Source organism: Apis florea, unplaced genomic scaffold (assembly GCF_048593485.1).
Source record: "Apis florea isolate Af1SG1 unplaced genomic scaffold, ASM4859348v1 contig_3367_pilon, whole genome shotgun sequence".
In the NCBI taxonomy this organism is placed as follows: domain Eukaryota; kingdom Metazoa; phylum Arthropoda; class Insecta; order Hymenoptera; family Apidae; genus Apis; species Apis florea.
In genome coordinates, this window is record NW_028256746.1 from 2678946 (window position 1) to 2699746 (window position 20801).

Consider the following 20801-nt stretch of genomic DNA (forward strand, 5'->3'; position numbering starts at 1 on the left):
CGATTTATGCTTCTCTGCGATTCGAGCGCACAAATCGATTAATTAGGTGTCTTTGCTCGCTTCGCGGTAGTGTCTCCAAATTCGAGTTTAGCGTTTTGACGAGTGGAGCGTTAAAATTGTTTGTCAAATGTCTACAATTCGTATTTACATCTTTTCCTCCCTTCGACGTTTAAAGAATAATTAATATATCGAGCATGTGAGAATTTGATTATGTCAATTTTGTGTCGCGTTAGATACGCATTCAAATCCTCCTCTATTATCCGAGCGGGAGATTCAAATTTTCAAATTCGAAACGTGTTATGTTAATCGGATTTGTGTTTATCGAAATGCAGGGTGGTCCAAGGAAAGTGTTACACAGAGATCAGAAATGCGCGAGGCATTTTCTTCCTACTTCGTTCGATCACGTACACGCTACGATCCTCAATTTGTACGTACAGTTATTTTATTCCAACTTCTCATTATTTTCGAAAAGAAAGAGATATCTTTCCATACGTGGACGAGTCGCGTATTCTCTTTTATTATTTAATTCCAGTGTCGATCGAGGCGAATAGAATTTCGAATCGGAATTTAATTTGTCGGAAAATTGCGTGCGTAATAGTAGCGTGTACAAAACGATGACGCGAAGTGAGAATAAAAGGTTGGCAAAAAAAGAAAAGAAAGAACATTATAAATATACACACACGCTTGAACGCTCGGAAAGAAGTACGTACATCTTTGGAGAGAGAGAGAGAGAGAGAGAGAAAACGGGAAAGTATATCGGCGTGGAATGCGTGTAAAAATTATATAGCGGCGTTACCGGAGGAAGTTGTGTACCACTGACTCGTGTAATAATACGTTCTATTAGTACGAAATACATTTATTATTTCCATCAAGATTCCTTTCGTCGTCCTCCTCCGTCCTTCCCTCATTTTCTTTTTCCCTCATCCTCCGTTTCCGGATGATAATTTCCACGATCAGTTGTAAAATTTTATATCCAGTTTTACGATTTCGCGGATGCGCATTGTCACCTCTTTTTTTGGGGCCGATGATAGCGTTTCTCCCTCCGTTTCTATTTTCATAATTACTTCCGATAATGGTTTCACAAATGTTCCTATTTTTATTCTAATATTCAAGTTGGAAACTTTTTCCCAATAATTTCATTATTTTTTATTATTTTCACGGAAAACTGGCCGAATATCATCGAGTTATTAATAACATTGTTTATGCTTTAACAACGTTAATAAACTGTAATAAACTTTTTTAAACGTATATATTTATATATATATATATTTTTTATTGTATTCGTGGAAAATATATTCGAATTACTTTTTTCAGATATATCGTTTTTTATCGTTACGCGGTAATTAATATTAATATACAGTGTTTCTTTTTTTATTTTGTTACGTGATATTTTTAATATCAATAATTAGATTATTTGTATGACCGCTAGTTTCTTTCATTCGAAATTCTTCGTTTCAATTCATCCCTTTCAATTTATTAATTAAAAGACTCGTTAAACTTTATCATCAATGGATCCATTTCTATATTCGTCCATATCGATCGTGTTCTTTTTCTTTTATTCGCTCGTATTAATTAATTCAAGAAGAAAAAGAAAAAAAGAAGAAACGTTGTTTCGTTGGTCGTTTAAATTAACAAACATTTTTGTTAATTGAATATGCACGTTCTAAATTTCCAATTACAATTCCAACAGTATCCAACGAATCCGTTGATTCTAGCACAAAATTAATCGCTAAATGCCAGACATCCGGAAATTCCACATCCACATAGCAAAGAATTTTTAAATTATCATAATTAGATACCATATTCATCGTGTCCATCTCCAACGAGGCCGATTCGTTTAAGAATTATAAAAGAAAAAATATTTACATAAATAACGTATCAAAATATAATAAATATTAAAATGTGGGAAAAAAAATTTTGTAATGTCAACAGGTTAAACACTGCCATTTTTTAACCCATCATCCGCCGCCTCGTTTTCTTCGTCCGACTCGCAATATCTTCCATTCGTCTCCCATTTCCCAACGAGGTCAATTCGATTAAAAATTATCTCTAGGAATTAAACAAGAAGTATTTACATATAAGTAATATAATAGATACGAAAAAATTTGTAAGTCAAATTTAAAAATTTCGAATCATGTTCGTTACACGTCTCACATTCCTCTAATTCGATCAATTCGAGTAAAAACTATGATCGAGACGAGATAATATTCGCACAAATGATACAATATAGAGCGTAGAAAATGTAGGATAAAAATTTGCAAGTCGATGGGTTGAACGCTTCGCACCGCCATTTTTTTTTCGACCATCCCTCTCATTCTCCTCTCATTCTAACCCGAATACCGCCGTCGGTTCACCCTCAAAATCCCATCCTCCTCCTTCCCGGCTCCTTCACACTTCCCTTAAATTAATCAACGAGAACGTCCTTAAAATCATCAGGCTTGCGAATCCCATCTCGTCCCAGTTGCTCCGTGATTCATCGTTCCGGACGTGATGTCGAGAGGTTGCCACCCTTTCGAGGGGAAGTTTACGACGGCCAATCTCCAGCCTGGAAAAAAATCTTTTTTTTTCTTTCCCCTCCCCCCTCTTCTTCTGGTTGACGAGCAGATGGGACAGCGATGTCGTGGAAAAGAGTAACCACACTTATCCCCTCGTGAAACGATGAAAATGATAGCTCGTGTCCTTCCGCCGATTTTTCCCTCTTTAACAAGTCTTTTTCTTTGGTTTCTTTTCTTCTTTTTTACGCTCGAAATCGTTTTTCCCTCGTCCCCCTTTTTTTTTTCATCGCTTGGATATTTTAGAATGAGATGGATCTACTGGCCAGGATGGATATATTTTATTATACGATGCTTTAAATTATCGTTGTTACCTCTTTTCGAGGTAATGGTATATAATATGGATAGAATTTAACAGCATCTCTGTTAAGAATAGAGATCTTTTTAATTGGTTAATCCGAATTCGTTCGAGAGAGAATATATATATATATATGTTCTCATTAGAAATATTCGTAAATTCAAGAGATGAGATAAGAGGGCTGCGTTTAAGAATATTACGTATATTTCCTTCGAACGAATATATCATTACAACTCTTTTCTCTTTCGATCGACGATAAATTTAAACTATCAGAACTTAAATTTCCATAACTAAATAAATTCTAGAATACAAGAATAACCTCTTCTGCTAAAATTCTCCCTTTTCGAGTTGTCCATTTTCAACGAACCGATCTCTCCTTATTATCGTTATTTTCGAATAAAATTCACAAAGAGGCACTTTGTGTTTAAAAAAAAATTAGTTAAAATTTCGAATAAAGTTGACAATTATATTTAAAATATAACATACATGAAATAATATTTATTTCTAATTGTTATTTACCATAATTGACCCCTTTGAACGATAAATTATAAATAAACAATTTACCTATAAAACAATTCCATTTCTTAATTTCAACCGTTTCAAAATTTCGCCCGTCCTCTCGTGAGCTGTGTGTCTCGCCTCGTCCGGAAATCGATTGGCCCCGAATCGACGATTACGAGCGCTATTATTGGTACAGGGAGAGGTCACAGGGAGTACAAGTACGTTTTACACGTACGCGATGAGTTTCTTAGATAACCGATAATAGACTTGGAGATAGCGGAAGATTCGGTACTCTCGATCTCTCTTGTTGTCTAGGCGGCTCTCGAGATCTGAGACGGAAGATACCGGGATGTTTTTGATTTCGATGTTTCATATATATACTTGCGATGGAGATTGCGATGGAGATCTTTTTTTTTTTTTTGATTCGGTTTGGTTCGGACGATATCTCCAATTTTATTTCCTTCTGTTTCTCTCGTTCCAGAATTTATTTGAATTATATCGTTTCGAAGATGGATGGGAAGCAGTCCTTTTTCTTTCCTTTCTTTATTTTTTCCCTCCCTCCCCTTTTATCCCCATTACATATAGTTAATCGTCGATACGTAGTAGAAACCTGTTTCTCCCGAGATCCATTTATTTTGTTCCTTATTCCTCGTTCGGTTGATGACATCTGCTAGTTAAACTACGTACAACTACATTAACTGTATATACGAGCGTATCTCTCTGTATCCGAGTGTGTTTCGATCGTGAGATAAAAATAACGACGTAATTTATGAAAATTGCACAATCAAATTGCGATTAACGTGTCTCCTTTTCCTTTTTCTTTCGTCGCGTATATCTTTCAATTTATCCGATTTATTTTTGTTTACTCAAAACGTGTGTATATTTTTCAGAATTACTCGCGGGATAAGTTTGATCGCGTGAAAATTATTACAATCGTGTCCCACATTTCCGCCTTGTTATTCGCCATGACTTTCCATATTTTTTTCTTCCCTCATATTTTCTTCCCCCTTTTCTTCCCTTCCTCTCTTCAAAATTATCTCTCTCGCGATTCGATACGAACTATCAACCCATATACCCACGGACATGTGCGTGGGATAAGGAAACCGCAGGAGTAAACGGTAGATGAGAAGAAAAAGAGAAGGGAAGGCGAAGAGGATAATGAGCACGGTTGTATCCCTGGTATAACCAGAATAATGCACTTAACAGCCTCGGTTTGATGGACGTTTCGAGATTTCTTCCGCTTATTTCCTTCTATATTGTGCTTCTTGTTTCGACAGCTACTATCGACGTTCACTTATCCAGGACGAGTTTGACCGGCTTCGCGAATCCTCTAAATATAGGTTTCGCTTGTTCCTCCTCGCCTCTCTGCTTAGCAACTGCACAATTTTTCAATTCGATATCATTCTGACACTACTTTTGAGGAGAGGAGGAAAATTTTCAATTTGGAGGATCGCTTTTCCTCGAACGGATAAAGAGATAATTGCAATATTTAACATGTGCAATACAATATACATTGGCGGTGTTATTCGCTATTTCTCTAATGCTGATAAATCGCATCGAGGGAAGCGAGAAAAATCGATTCCTCTCCAAATTGGAAATATACCGAATTGCACGTTGCTTTAAATTGTACGAAACTGTTTTCGTTCGTTTGGAAAGTGAAACGGTTAACAATGTTATGATTCGCGAGGGTTTGTTACGTAACAAACGTATTGTTTAATAATACGAGCTTTAATAATCGTTAGGACGTTATAAAGTAGCAACTCGTTTCACTGCAAAATTGCCTGCAAATTGTTTAACCAATTTCACGCATTATGCGGATTCAACATCTTTTCAACCGGTTCAAATTGATTGCGTTACGATAAAATGCTGCAAATTATTCGCATCGTCGATTTACACCACGATTCAAACCAAAGAAAGTTTTAGAAATTCACCTTGTGCACCATCCTCGAGCATTGCGTATCGTCACGATTACACTTTCGCAGTATATACACGTCAATCGAATCGGCTGTATTTCCGCCTGTCGATACGGTTCCGGAAACTATATCGGGCCTAACGATCCATGGATTATCGCCGGTGTTACGAGCACCTGCGAATAGCCCTGCTGAATCAATGCCGCTTTGCTAAATACTTCCTCCCCTCCCTGTTTTCTTGTCCAATCCACGGCGTATATTACCCGAATCCCGAAGACAAATGGCTAATAAGATTACAAATTTCTGAAAACTTTATTCTCCTCTTTCGATCGGCCTAACCTGTTTCCATTATTCGAGCGTTTTCGTTAATCGATACGAGGTTTCTCGCGGGCAGAAGAACGAGAGGAGAAGAATATCGAATGGATTGGCACGTGAGAAATAGATATCCCGCATAGAGGAGTGAAATGGGAGGAAAATTTTCAAGAAATCGTTGCTTCGATTCGATGAGCGCTTCCCTTCCTCACCTGCGGCTGGCTTCGCAGATACGAGCAGTCAACGAAACGTTCCTAAAGCGATCTGCATCGATCCCCTACCTTTATACGCTTTCCTTTCCTCCCTTTCCCTCCCTGACTCTTCGTCCTTTCGATAAACGTCTTCAGTTCTGTTAAACCAACACACTCTGTTATCTAATTCGGATAGGAACCGACTCGAAGATCGTGCTTACGTATCTGTATTTTTAATCTTACAATCGATTTTTAAAGTACTTCGAACATAATTAATCATTATCAAGTATTCACGATCGTTTTCGAATTTTCTTCAAAAACACTCTCGTGTTGCAAACACAAACACAAACACAGTCAAAAGTTTCGACGATTCGTTGTGGATTCTACGAAGAGAGATATTAATATCGAGATCTAATAACGAGACTTTTTTCACCGGGTGAAAAATCCTATCGATCCTACGCCCGTTCAGAATTCAAACAAAACTTCCATCCTCTCGGTCTTCTCGCTCGAACGGACCTCGATATTTCGAACGAGTTCGAAACTTCTTTTCGCGATAGGGCCGATTCAACGACTGGATATCTGTTCTTCCCCCGCGATGGGGGAACAAGATTTCACGATTTCGCGAGATTTCGCGGTGGCTCGTTAAAATTCACGACTCCCTCCTCTGGGAATGGACCGGAAATGGTACATATTCATCAGGGTGGGGGCTAAATGCCTCACGAGTCAACTTGCTACTGCTGGACGATGCAAGATGCTTCCCCCTATCACTGAGATACGACTTGAACCGAGATTAATGGCGGCCGCGCGAAACGGATCCTCCATTTTCCAGTCTAATTGCACGTAACGTGACCCGATCGTCTTACGAATTAAACGCCTATGCGATCGCTGATACTCGAGTATCGTGTCGTTCGACGATTTGAAATAATTCGAAGGATATTTTCCCATAAATCGTGGAGATTAACCGCACTGGTTTGAGGCACGATTTTTCGATTTTTGGACGAAAGGAGAAAAAAATATGATGTAGAATTCGTTTGACATCGTGTTTGAATTTTATTTTATTACCGTGTGAATATTCATTCGGTAATTATCGTGCATTCACAATGCACTAAATATTCAGGGGATGATGAATATGTAGCTATTACTATTCACTGGAATAATACGGCTCTCACGAGGATGTGATAGCGCTCGAGGAGGAAACATAATATTTTCATTAAATATTAGATGCAAATTGAAAGACTCGCGTCACGCGTCAAAGGAATGAATATAGTCAGTGTCAAGTGGTGTGTCAAAGGAATGATATTGTCAATCTAGCGCCGCAATATCGATGTATTATAATCATATTTATGCGCCTATGTGACGAAAAATTACTTTGAATTACAACGATTGCATTTACAAAATATTTTCATTAATCCACATTTTTTTAAATAATTAATTTAATCCTGCACGATATTATATTTTGACTAACTTGTATGGTATTATCGTTTCTTCTCCTACTTTTTTTTAACATTTGTTAAAAAAACTTTCTGTTTAGCGCGAATTCTTTCCCCTCCGCTCCAAACAAGAGGAACATTTCATTATTTCATTATTATATTTAGAAAAAAATGGGAACAAATTGTTTTGCCACGTGTGTATGTATATGTAAATAAATTAGATTAAAAATTACATTAAATCGTATAATATTTTCAGAACGGCCGAGATCAACGTTTCGTTCTTTTTTTTTTTTTTCAAAGGGAGGAAAGAAAAATATTTTTTTCCCTGTAACGCGCGCGCATTATTCCATACGTGCGTATTTTTCCCCACCCTTCTTTCTCATCCTGTACAAATTCATTTCGGGTGGCCGTTCTACATTTCCGGAACCGTTTATCTCCGCGGTTATTTCGGTTTCGTTACCGCGTTTCTGCCACGCGGGTGGGAATGCCCGAAAACAACTGTCAAGTGCAGACGACCTAGAAAATGATGATCGTCTTCGTTCTATCGCGCACTGCGGCCAGAGAGAATCGTAGTAAATTGCCACGTCGAGCCTCGTCGAAATCGAGTCGTTCTCTCGTAATGATTTATAATTGCGGCACAAGAGATGCGTTTAATGCTTTCCCCCAAAAGACGCAGCCTCCTAAGAACGTTTTCTAAAAAGGATAAAATAAGTTCGAGAATATTATTATTAATAATAATGAGAGGCTTTAAGCGTTAGGTGTTTTTACACGGTTAAAGGTATTTTATGTAGAGGATAATATAATTTAAAGTTCTATTAAGAAGTAATGGAGCGTGAGACTAGATTGAAGAAAATGATTTCTTTTTTAAACGGGCAGTGATCCATAAATCATTCATATAATTGAAGGCAATTCTTCTTCACGGTGTTATTTATAGCGTGAAAGGATGGAAAAAATAGTACCGTCACAACGCGGTCTTAATTTTAATACATTTTTATTGGTTTCACTGAAATAACGCCCGATATATTTTTATATATCCTCTCCCTTATATTTCTAAAGGATTTTTTCCAAACTCGATTCTTTCGTTTTCTCTTCCCCTCGCGAATTATTGAAATTATTATCGGATCTTATAAAAGTCGGGCAGCCGATCGAAATTATTAGATATGTAAAATATGTCATTATATATATATATATGCAGCTAGAAACTTTTTAATCGAGAATATTTGTAATTGGTCGAGGAATAACGAATCGCGCGTTAGTTAAGAATAAATGTAAATTCTGGAATTTCAGTTATCTCGGTGAATTGTTGCGTCTCATTTGAATTGCATTGGATAATATGGCTAAATGAATATTATTATCGTTATGCGCTATATTAAGATAACGTTTTGAAATGGGCGCAGTTGACTTTCATCGTGAACTTTAATTTGTCGCCATTGAAACAATTATTTTATTAAAGCTTATTATTCGATTTGTATGAAAAAACGATCGAGAGAGATATAAGAAAAAAAGAAGAAGATTATTTCGTAAAAAAAAAAAAAAAAAAAAAAAATAAAGTAAAGAAAAAGATCATAATTTTGCGATCATCCCTCGTCGATATTTATTCCCTTCTTTTTGCATTTTTATAATCTTCATTTAATTTGAAATAAGTTGAAACTGTAGAACAAACGAATAATTATTTCATTTATTCAAACACGGCAATGAAACTTTTCATTTCTATTCTGTTGAAAAAGTTTCTTAATTTAATTACATTAATTAAAACGAAATAGTAGCAGCTATTTAACGTGGGAGATTTTAATTTTTATCGCGAATTTTGATGAATATTTGACGCACATTTGCAACTTTCGGTTATACGCGAAGAATAAGTTTCCTCGTGGTTCGAGAGTGTGAAGACGAATATTAAATTATTTATATGAGAAACTTAAAGGAGTGAACACGATTATGTATTTTCTCCTTCTAGTCGGAAGAGTTTGAATTTCACATTACATAGAGTGATTCAAAAGAGTACTGGACCCACGAGATATTGATTTTACGCTTATCGTGTTTTCCGTTCAAACACACCCTCGTCGAAGAGAAAGGATCGCGATTTCGTTAAATCGGATCGTGCGAACTTACATCTTTCGAGATCTGATCGCCATTATCACTATAATTCCATTAAATCCCTCGATTAAATTTATCGATTCACTTCAAGATCCGTTAAAATCTTTTAGAAAATTTTAATCATACGAGTCGATTAATTTAATTTGAATTTAAAAAAATTTCTTTATTCCAATTTGTAATTTTGAATTGAATCGTAGAATTTCAATTTTGTATCGGTAATAATGAATTTTAAATGAAAAATAAAAATTTTAACAGTTATTCGATGATTGGTAACAATTAGCAAGTTTAAATATGAGCGCCAATACATTTTTAGAGCGAGGGAGCCACCTGTGAATTTAAGAAATCATCAGTGCGTAATTGTACGGCGTAGCGGTCGGAAGTGTTCGCGTCTCTCGTCACTTATTTTATAAATTGTGCAAAAGTGAGTGAAAATTGTGCAAGAAACAAGTGATTGGAGTGCAGTAAAAGCTGAAGAACGACAGGGGTAAGCTTTTTATCCATTTTTTTATTTATATTCTTCTTAATACATCGTTGGTGATTAGCAACGGTTAGCAACATTCGTTGGTGATTCTTGAATCGCGAGAGAAATGATCACAAAGACATAAATTTCGCGAAGCAAACTTTATAACGTTAAAGTTAGAGATTTTGCACGATTCGATCGTATCACGTAAGTAAATTTTCACTCTTTCGATGGTGCGAAAATATTACGATCGCGAAATATAGTCTTACGTGTCGCCATCTTTCTTTTGGCGCCAAGTGCGCGCGCATACTTCTCCGAGAACGTCTCGAGTCGCGATTAATCACAGTACGAAACATAACGTACGAAACGAGGTATACGTTCGAGAATTTTATAATTTCAAAATATTTATATCCGTATATACGTTTGTAATTTCACACGACAAATTCATTATTCGTGTTTCTTAACGTGAACGAATATTTATACGTATCTGACGACGCGAATAAAGTATCAGTCGTGCTTTGTTCGTTCTTTCGACAACATCGTGTGCGTGTGAGGTTAACGTGTTGCATAAAACGCGATGACATACCATTGTCACTCTGTTTCACATTTGTTTTAACTCTTCAAATTTTCGAAGATCTGCAATAATAGAATTATTTTGATAATAAATTTTATTTCAACAAATTATCGAGTACTATTATCGTGGTTAATAGAATGTTTGGTTAGTGAAATTTGAGGATTCGTTATAAGAAAGTTGAATTATACGTACAACAAAAGGTTAGTTTAAAATTTAGTAATTTTAAAATTTGTTTCTGATAAAAAATTTCATATCGAATTTTTGTTTCTTCTTTTACGTACTGTTATATTATACGTATCTCATCCGTATATTTTAATAAAAAAAAATAATTATATGACGTAATATATATTTGTATTGAAATAATATTTGCAAATTTTGATTTGAAATATAATATAGGATACATAAAATAGATATATATATATATATAAAGTAGGTAGAATAATACGTTTTGCAAATTAATAAAATAAATATCATAACAAACGAAACGAAGATTTATTTAAACATAATGAATATGATTGATTTAATAATAAAAAAATAAAATATACGCGATGAGAAAGGTATTCAACAGGTGTTTAAAAGTTTCTAAATATTTAACAATCTGCCTCGTATCTCTTGCAGTTATGTATATTTCCATAACTTAATGAAGCTATTTAGTAAATAATTATACCAAAAGAGAAATAAAATTACTTGTATACAACAATTTCGTAATATTTCGCGTTTCATCAAAATTTAATTCCATGCGTCTGAGCCTCGTATAATGAGATGGCGAAGAATTACCATAAATTTTCCAAATAATTACACGTATGAAACAATCATCATCGATTTAAACTTATAGAGAGAGCCTCAACGATAAGAAATTTTTATAAAAATCTCGTTTTAATCTCTAAGAAAATCGGCACCTTAGAGAAAGAATCGGGATAAGCGTCGTGGTATTAGCGTCGAACTAATGAAATGTAAATTAAACAACGTTGTCACCGCGACTTATTTCCTCCCCTAAATCCCACCCCCCTCGTGCGATAATCGCGCGTCTTCGGATGCAGCCGTTTAATTAACGGCGTTTCCTTACCGGGCAAACAAGGAACAGCCAATCCCTTAACTCGTTCGCTTTCCTTTTTCTCCCTTGCAATCCCAGTTTGTTTCACGAGTTACGGTTATCCCGTTGCGAAGATTCGATCTATTTGTACACGGCCGTGCATCCGTATTTTCCTTCGATTGCGGACGAAGGGATCTAATTAACGGGGACGTGGATCGATCGAACATCTCGAAACTCGTGATAGATCCGAAGATATTCTTTTTTTTTAAATTTTCTAATTCACCTCCCGCTGTGACGAGCACGTTCTCGTTCGTTCGTTCGCCTCGATAGAGACGAATCGTCGATCGAGAAAGAGGACTCGAATTGGTCCGAATTTTTTTCTGTTGTTTCTTTTTTTTTTTTTTTTTTTTTTCTTTAAGAGGGATCGTTTTCGGTTGTTTGTTTCGAAAAAGTGGTGTTACTTGTTCTCGCAGGTTTTACAGGGAATCGTCGTCCGATTCGGAATCGATTTTGGCCTCCTTGATGTATATCGTTAGGCAGTCGGGTCTAAGGGAACTTTGTTCTTTCTCTCTTTCTTCGGTGCGAGATTTAAGGGGATTGGGATGAAATTGGATGTTGGAGAAGTCGATGGTATCCACACGATGGATCGTGTAATTTGATACGTTTGAGGAATGGTTTATTAAAAAAGACATTTTCATGGAGGGCAAGAGGAGGGGTTTAATTAATGGTAACGTTAGAGGTTATCTTACTTGGTTTGTTAATTATCAAGCTTCCAACTCGCGAGAAGTTTAAAAAAAAAGTTCGATTCATTAGTATTGGGTAAATAGGTCAGTATCAAAGCTTCGTTGCTTCGATTCGAGGAGACGGGGAGAGATTAATGAGCGAAAAATTTCTTAATACCTACGTACGTCTCTCTTTCTCTCTCGACAAGAGTAAGATGATGAGAAAATGATGGAAACGTGGAATCAATTATTTTAATTAACGAAACGATAGAAATAATGAATATTGATTAACACGCTCGTAAAAAAGAAAAAAAAAAAAAAAAAGAAAAAACGCTCGTAATTTGTGTTGAAACGTGTAATTTATATACATAAATTAATGTCAAATTCACGAGGAGAAGTGCGAAACTTGATTGGAAATTGGATAAATGGGGGATAAAAGTAAAAAGGAAAATCGATGGAAATTGAAACGGAATTTAATGGAACGCTGGAAATTAAATGCAGGTAAATAGAAATGTAATTCGAATTCGGCTTTTGTTTTTCGGACGTGGGTGTGGTACTCGGGGAAAAATTGTGTTTAAACTGTGGGGCTACAACGAGATTTTATTTTCTTCCATTGCGAGGCTACTCGAATTCCTGCCAAACTTTTTCATCCTAAACGAAAAGTCGACGTTACGAAAAAAGAAAGGAAGGAAAAAAAGAACCATGTAGAAGCACGGTGATTTTCAGATGTGAAATATCTGCTGATATCCTCAGATTCGAAACCTCCCCTCACGCGTTATCCGAATTCCATTTCATCCCTCATTTGAACAATTTTTTTTCACGCTTAATAAACTCGATCCATCACTATCTTAAAACCTGCTTTTGGTCGTACGATCAAAATTCACCGCGGCATCCGATTCCTCTCTGTATTCGTCAACGACCGATCCGACGTTTTATAGAACGGAAATATCTTCGTCTGCATTTGCATTCGGTGCTCTCTCTTATCGATCCACAATCGAAGAGATATATATATATATATATATATATTTTGATCTTGATTTCTACCTTCTTCCACTCCTCTCTTCTACTTTCCTCCCCCTTCGAGGAGGAAAAAGAGACGACGCCGCGTGAAGAAGGAAGGAAAAGCGGGGAGGAGGGGGGGAGGGTTGCGCGAAACCGAGGTCGGCCGACGAGAGGAGCGTAAGGTTTCGCTCGTTAAAATCCGTAAATAACAGCCACGTCGAGGATAACGAGGCAATTTCCGGCTATGCTCCTCGACCACGTTCGAGTTTTGGCAGGGAGCTCGGCCATTTGAATATTCTACGGATTTTTATGTTTCTTCTTCCCACGTTTGTTCTTTTCAGCATGGATCGCTGACTCGATCAAACGCTCCCCTCGATTTTCCCGCGTTATTTTATCCGAGTTTAAATCGTGGAGCATCGTCGTGGTTTAAGGATTTAACGTTGTTTCGTTCTTGTTCCGTTGTGTGTATACGCCGTGTTACTTGGAGAGAGAGGGGAGGGAATTCTCGGGAGAATTTTAGTTTACGAGCAATCATCTCGCGCAGATCGTTTCAAATATTTATATTCGGGTTGCTCTCCCTCGATGGAGAGTTAATTTATGGTATGCCGGACGCTTTTATCCAATTAACCGATTAAATTGCATCGAATTATCCGTATATTATTCTATCGAGAAACGAATTAATCGTTGATAGGTGGGAAAACGCGTTCGAAAGAAGCATCGAGACAAAAGCGTATTACGATAAATCACCTCGAATCCGATATTATTATTCGATAATCTCGAATTTAATCGATATTCTATTTCTTTCCTTCACGAAGATTCTATTCTATAATTTTCGCTCGCATCTCTATGTATAGAAGATATCGACCACGTCGCTCCAAAGTTAAAACAACATTGTGTTATAAATTCTATATAAATAGAACTGTTCTTCCCTTAAATAATCCACCGCCACGTTTTCGATCGATTCGACACCGAAACGCGTTAATTATAAATCGGTAGAAGGAGGTGAAAATGCACGAATATCGCAGAAACTTTCCCCGTACAAGAAGGGAAGATCGACGATTTCCACGACTTAATATGTGATTCCTCCTCAAATATCCGGGATCCTCCCTGAAAGTAAAACCGAAAGTCGATTCCCTTTAATTAATCTCGTCGGTTTCTTGGATGTTTACTCGAATCTCTATCGAGCGTTATTTATCCGGAGGACCGACCGCGGGGGATCGAAAACAATCGTGGTGGGTCCCCTTTGAAAGTGCAATTGATCGTGGAGACCAGGCATCGAAGAGAGAGAGAGAGTTGTTACGGACTTAAGGCGTACGTGGTGGACCGTCTCTCCGTTTCCAGCCAGAGGGCTGTCTGTTGCTGCCAACTTCGACAAAGAGAGCGTCTCTCCCGTCTCTTCGAGAGAGAGAGAGAGAGAGAGGCGAAGGCGCAACAACAGCGAGCAACCTCGTCGAGTTAGACGAGGAGAAGAAGACGAAGAAGGAGGAAGGTGGAAAGCCTCTCCTGTGGAATACACACACACGGAAAGAGAGAGAGAGAGAGAGAGAGAGAGAGAGAGAGAGAGAGAGAGAGAGAGAAGGAATCGCGGCTCAGAAGAAACAGGAAGAGGAAAGTATGTTCGACGAAGAAGATGGAAGAGAATAAACGGAGGTGAGCAGCAAGGAAGGTGAGGAGGAAGAAAGAAAGCGGAAGAGGAAGCGAAGAGGGAGAAAATGGAGAGCGAAAGAGAGAAGCGAGGCGAAGAGAGAGGGAGAGAGGCGGAACGACCCGGGGGTTGCCGTGGCGTTATCGACCGGACTGGTGGTCGGTACGAAACAAGGCGTCGGCGCCGTGGATGCCCCGGCTTCCTCAAGTGCCGGACCATCCTCCACCTCCACCGGTACCACCACCACCACCACCACCACCACCACCACCACCATCATCGTCACCACCACCGAGGGCAGCAGCAGCAGCAGCGGCGGCAGCACCACCAGCACCGCCACCTCCATGGAGGTCGCGCGGTTGGGCATCAGTAGAGCCCGGGACAGACTGCCGATCGCGCACACGGAGGGTGCGGGTCGTCCCTGGGATTGGTGGTCGGGTCGTTGGTCGGTCGGTTGCATCGCGTATGCAACCCTGTGGACGGTTTCGGTTCGAATGCCGTCGTGTGTCGCGACGAGCAGAGTTGCGCGTACAGTAACGTCATCCCCCGACGAGTGCTGAGCGGACCTCGAGAAATGATCCGGTGAGAGAGCGGGAGAAGACGAAGACGCCTCGTGGCTGCTAGTGTGGTGCGGTTGAGGAAGAGCGAGCGAGCGAGCGAGCGAGAGAGAGAGAGAGAGAGAGAGAGAGAGAGAGAGAGAGAGAAAGGGAGAACGAGGGTGGGAGGGAAGTAGGGAAAGAGGGAGGGAGGGAGGGAGAGAAAAGGGTGCAGGTGGTGGTGGTGGTGGACGGAGTTGATCGGTGGCGAGTCGCGAGTCGCGAGCGAAGCCCGGTTATAAGTCGAGCCGCGCTCCAGTGCCGTGTGAAATGGACTAGAGAGTGGATTGGTGGTGGTCGAAGGGAGGAGGAGATGTTGCGCGCCTCGGGATTGTCTCGCGCGTCGAGACGGTTGGCGTCGCGTTGGATTCGTATCTCGGTTCGTCGTCGTTGATCGGACAACGAGTCGGTTTCTTCGCTCTTCTCCGTTTTTTCCCTCTGCGTGTGTCCTCTGTGTATGCGTGCGTGCGCGCCGACCAAAGACATCCTCGCGTGTGGACCACTTCGTGTCACGAAATAAACCGAGAAACGGTACGTTTTGGACGTTTTGTTGGTTGGGGAGGGGGTGGATAACGAGAGGAACGATGATGATGATAATAATAATAACGGAGCTCGTCGATCCTTCCCTTCCCTTTCCCAACACCGCCGCGTTTTAATTATAACGGAACGGATCGACGCGTAGCCTTATCGTTGTCTAATCGTGTATATAAGCGAACGAGCCGCTTCGTTCGGGCTTATGGTTTAACGGTAAACCACTTAGCAAAGTGTTAACTTTGTTCCACTCTACCCTACTTGAAGCCGTTTAAGTTCGAAGGTATGCAAATACGCGGTGGATGGAGAACTTTTAGTTAGCTTACGGTTTAATCACGGTTGAAAAGGTTCCGTAACTTTCCTCTCGTCGCTTGCCTCTCCTACGAATCGCGAATAACAGCTGACGAAACCGGCTTCTCGCTTTCGATCACTTCTCTCCTCGGCTATATATGTGTGTATATATGTATATACGTACTACACGTTCCTTCGTTATTTCCCCGATCCATTCCCCAACTTTTTCCCCCTCTCATCTTCCCACTCTCAACCACCGAGAACCGCGAAAAGTTCAATTTTCTATCCCATTGTTTACGGCACGGATACCAGTTCGAAAGCTTCTGCCAAAATCGTTCGTCCTACTCTACTCACTCGGATGGAATGGGATCGAGAGTCGAGGAGAGAAACGAAGATATCTCTGGACGCATATAAAGTTGCGTCTCCGCGTCCGTCTCCTCCATTCCCTGTTCGCGATTCGCGCGAGGATCGATCGCGCCGAGTTGGCACTTCGAACGGACAGAGTCTGGCCGTATTATTAATCGTCCCGCTCGTCCCCCGCAATTAGTGCTCTGCCAGGAATTTCATTTCGCCGGGAACGAGTCTCCCCCCGTCTCTCTCCCCGTCCCCGATAATGGTTATCGATATCTCGGCCAATAGCCGAGCAACGAAGAAAGGAAACGGAATCCGAGGAAGTCGACGCGTGATCCGACACCTTGATCCTCTTTGCATCCAAGTTGCAGCAAAGTCTGGGCCTGACGACAGTCGACGACGATCGACGAAACGCTTTTTCGAAAAATAGGAAATGGATGGGTAATAGTTTATAGTAGGTAGGAGCGATAAATTTTTTCTCGAGGCGATAACTTGAATTTTTAATGCATCCAGGAGAGGCTATGTTTAATAAATTTTTATATCGGGAGAGGACGATAATTTTCACGATTCCTCGTGTCGTTGGAGCAATTTAGCTTTACGCTTTACGAACGCGGTTTAGTATTATTATTATTATTATAATTATTTTTCTTTTTTCTCGTTTCTACGCGCCATTCATTTTCACGTATCATCGGGCGACTCGATTGTTCGGTCGGTTGATTTTTTTCTCGATCTTCTTTCGAGGAAAGTGAACATTCGGTGGTGGAAGAAGTGAAATTTTCGTGGTGCGAGTGGATCCAGTTTTTGGGGAGGAACATTTTGCAAAATGGGAAAAAGTGCGATGAGTGAATCCTTTTTTTAACGATCCTTTTTATTACGCAACAGGAGAAATCTTGTCTCGTTACGCAGTCGCGAACAACTTTTATTAGAGTTGTTCTTGCACAGGTTGTTATCCGGTTACACTCTGACTCCTTTTTTTACGGAGACGTTTCGCACGTAATCTTGTTCTCTATTTACTTCGATCCTGACAATTCCGAATAATTTTATCCCTGAATTTTTCCGCGAATAAAAGTGCATTCGTTGCAACGAGATGACGAGCTATCGAGCGTAAGAAAATTTGTTATCGTCAAACGCGATCATCTCCGCGTCATTTTATCGTAGCGAAAACATCTCGTGATTATCGCGTTACTTTTTTCATCGTCTCGTTCGAATAAATACGAACACGTTGTCGATCGTTTGGGGCGAAAGCAAAGTTGGAAACTTAGAGACAGAGATCGGTCGGTGTTTAAAGCGGGCGGTGCAACTTGGAAATTGGAAATTCTCGCATTGCCGCAGAACCGGTATTATTGGGTTTTCGTGTCATTTGCGGCGGACTCGAAACCTGCCCCGTTACAAATTGAGTTGTCCGTGGTAATTCCCAACGGGGTGAAAAAGCCGGTTAAACGTCTGCAGAAGCTCGAAACAAAAGCAACCGTGTTGGTTTTCGACACCAGATTCTAATGTTGTTATTCCATTAATCCCTCATGGACTTCGTTCCTCTTCCTCTTCCAATGTAATTTTAATTTCCGAGGTTAATTCGTTCAAACCTTTCTCGTCCTGGATTTCGCTCCAACATTTGCAAACAAATTTTCACCTTTTTTTTTCTACTTATACTATATTTCTCCATCTATATTTCGTTCACTCGTTCATCGAAATGCAAATTCACATTTTTTTTTTTTTTATCTCCGAACGTTCGTTTAACGAGGTTACACGCGTCGAGGTGAATATTTCGTTCGCGTGTCCCCCTTTTTTCACAATTCGATCTCCCTCGGAATTCTCCTTCGTTTTAACCTTTATATATATATATTTCTCTCTGTTGCAGAAAAATCACGAGCGAGAACCGCCTCCACGGAAACAATCTCGTCGTCGCGTCAACTACGAGCACTACGAGTATAATAAAATCAAGGAATTGATACGAATAAGGATACGATACGAAAGAAGCGAGGAGATATACACATATAAATATATATATATATATATATATATATATACACCGAGAACTGCCAAATCGTACGATACCCTACGACGCACTCGTAGTAAAACTTTCGAAACTTCTCTTCCCCTCCCCCCGGATGGAGGATCGGCGTTAGCCATTATTTGAGAAGCCTCTGGTCCAGTGGCAATAGGTAGATATAATCGTAGCCTCGCCGCCGATGCTTCCCTTAAACTTGCTCGCCTCGTCGTCGTTCATCGGACGAACGACGAAGACGACGAAGATCGAGACGACGAGGGCGAGTGGAAGGAGGAACAACGAGAAGAACGACGACTTCCGATCGACGCGGAAGCTCGTTGCCGGCCACGCACGTCCTCGAGGATGGAACTGAGAGCCGCATACCCGATATTTCGCGAGTTGCTTCCAACGTTGGAACACGAGTCGAAGCGTGGTCCGTGGAGGGTGGTGGTGGTGGTGGTGGTGGTGGTGGTGGTGGTGGTGGTGGTGGTGAGCGAGGGTGGTTCCAGTGAGGAGGAGGAGAGAGGGTCGGAGCACGAGGAGGGTGCGAGAGGATATCTAGCGCGAGAGGGAGAGGAAGAGGAAGAAGAAGGGGAAGAAGAGGGGGAAAAAGAAGAGGGACGTGCCCTGGCAGGAGGGCCCCACAGATGCGGGGCCCGGAGGGGCCAGTCCGCGGCGGCGTGACGCGATGCGGACGTCCTCCTCCTCGCCCGCGAGGAAGAGGAAAGTGGTCTCGCCTATCCTCGACCCTGTCCAAACTCTGCCTCCCTCGTTCCACGATAGTTCCGCCCTGTCGCCCTTTGTCCTCGACGCTGTCCTCCGCTACCTTCGGCCTTCGTTCCCTCGAAGATCCGAGGATAACCGAGGTGGCGGGAACGAGACGACGACGGTGTCGTGGGATTTTTACGACGAAGACGAAGACGAAGAGGGCGAGGGCGACGAGGGTGGTGGAAAGTGGAGGAAAAATGGGGGATGCGACTGGAGGGAAGGGGCGGTGCAGGGTAGGGGGGAGGGTTCGAAAAAGTGTTTGGCGACGATGGTCGTGTTGCTCGGCCTGTTGTGCGGACAGTGGTGCGGCGGTGGGGCGGAGGCCCTCGCCGGTAGCCAGAAGTACAGCACGAGGACGGTGAGGACGAGGTACGGGACGTTGCGCGGCGTCGAGGATAGATCGTCCACCTCCGTGGAAACTTATTACGGCGTCCCGTACGCCACACCCCCGATCGGGGCGTTGCGATACATGCCACCGGTCACGCCGACCCCGTGGCGGGGCACCAAGCTGGCGGACACCATGCCCCCCGCGTGCCCCCAGAACCCGCCGAAACCGGACTCGAGCCTGCCGCGCTCAAAACGCGCCTACCTCGAGAGGCTAGCGCCCATGCTGGCCAACCAGAGCGAAGACTGCCTATACTTGAACCTCTACGTGCCCAAAACTCCTCACGGTGAGTCCCACTCTGTTTTATCTCTCGTTGCCTCCTCCTCTTTCCTTTCTTCTTCGAACGAATCCGGAAGAGAAAGGAAGAATCGTATTTATTATGCAATGAAACGAAACTTGGTCGATTCGTGTAACGGAAGGTATATACGATTTGGTCGTGTGAAATTTAGTTGGGACGTAACGGTGGAAGCGGCTATCACGTATAAACGTGTCGGTTATCCTCGTCGGATCGCGATTTTAAGGGATGAAATTTGGTCGAAGATAAGGGAATTCCGTCCCGTTATCGCGCGTTCGAACTTGAACGTTGAACAATCGCGTCCGCAGCGTGAATAATCCGACGCGATAACCAAAGTGTTTGCTCGCACGCGAAACGTCAAGTGAAATTTTATGGTTAACGCATTCGTCTTCCCCCCAACGTCCGATTATATCCCCGCGTCTCGTTTTATCGTTCACGCTTCTCGACCGTCATTTATCGTTTAACGATCATAATCCGCGAGCTAGTCACGAATGCGATGAAACGTAATTTCCTTTCCTTTCCTTCCCCGCCATCTCTTCGATCCGTAATTCGCTTCCTTCCATTTCACCGCGATCGCGTAATAAAAATGTAAATTTCCACGTTTCATCGTGCTTATTAGATTTTATTATTAGTACACGTACGAGTGTTACGAGATTCGAGGAAAGGGGAAATTATTCGATTTGCGAATATTGGAATAATCCTCGAAAGGATTCGAGGCAGGAATCGAAAAATGTTTAGCGGATTTCTCTTCTCCGAGGGAAATAAATAAGTTTTGGAATTGTATGATTTTTAAAAGTTTTCTTGTTACACGCTTATCGCGATTTATTGTTGTGATCCAACGATCGTGATATCGATAAGAAGCGTGATGACGATTTC

General features: G+C 41.0%; 1 protein-coding gene across 1 annotated transcript in view; it reads left to right on the plus strand.

Annotated features, from left to right (window-relative positions):
• Positions 1–19112: 19112 nt before the first annotated feature.
• LOC100870553 (neuroligin-1) overlaps positions 19113–20801 on the plus strand; it is a 49699-nt gene continuing 48010 nt past the window's right edge. The window contains exon 1 of the mRNA XM_003695474.4: positions 19113–19916. Within this exon, the coding sequence (XP_003695522.2) occupies positions 19166–19916 (751 nt within the window). The 5' untranslated portion in view covers positions 19113–19165. The remainder of the gene's footprint in view (positions 19917–20801) is intronic.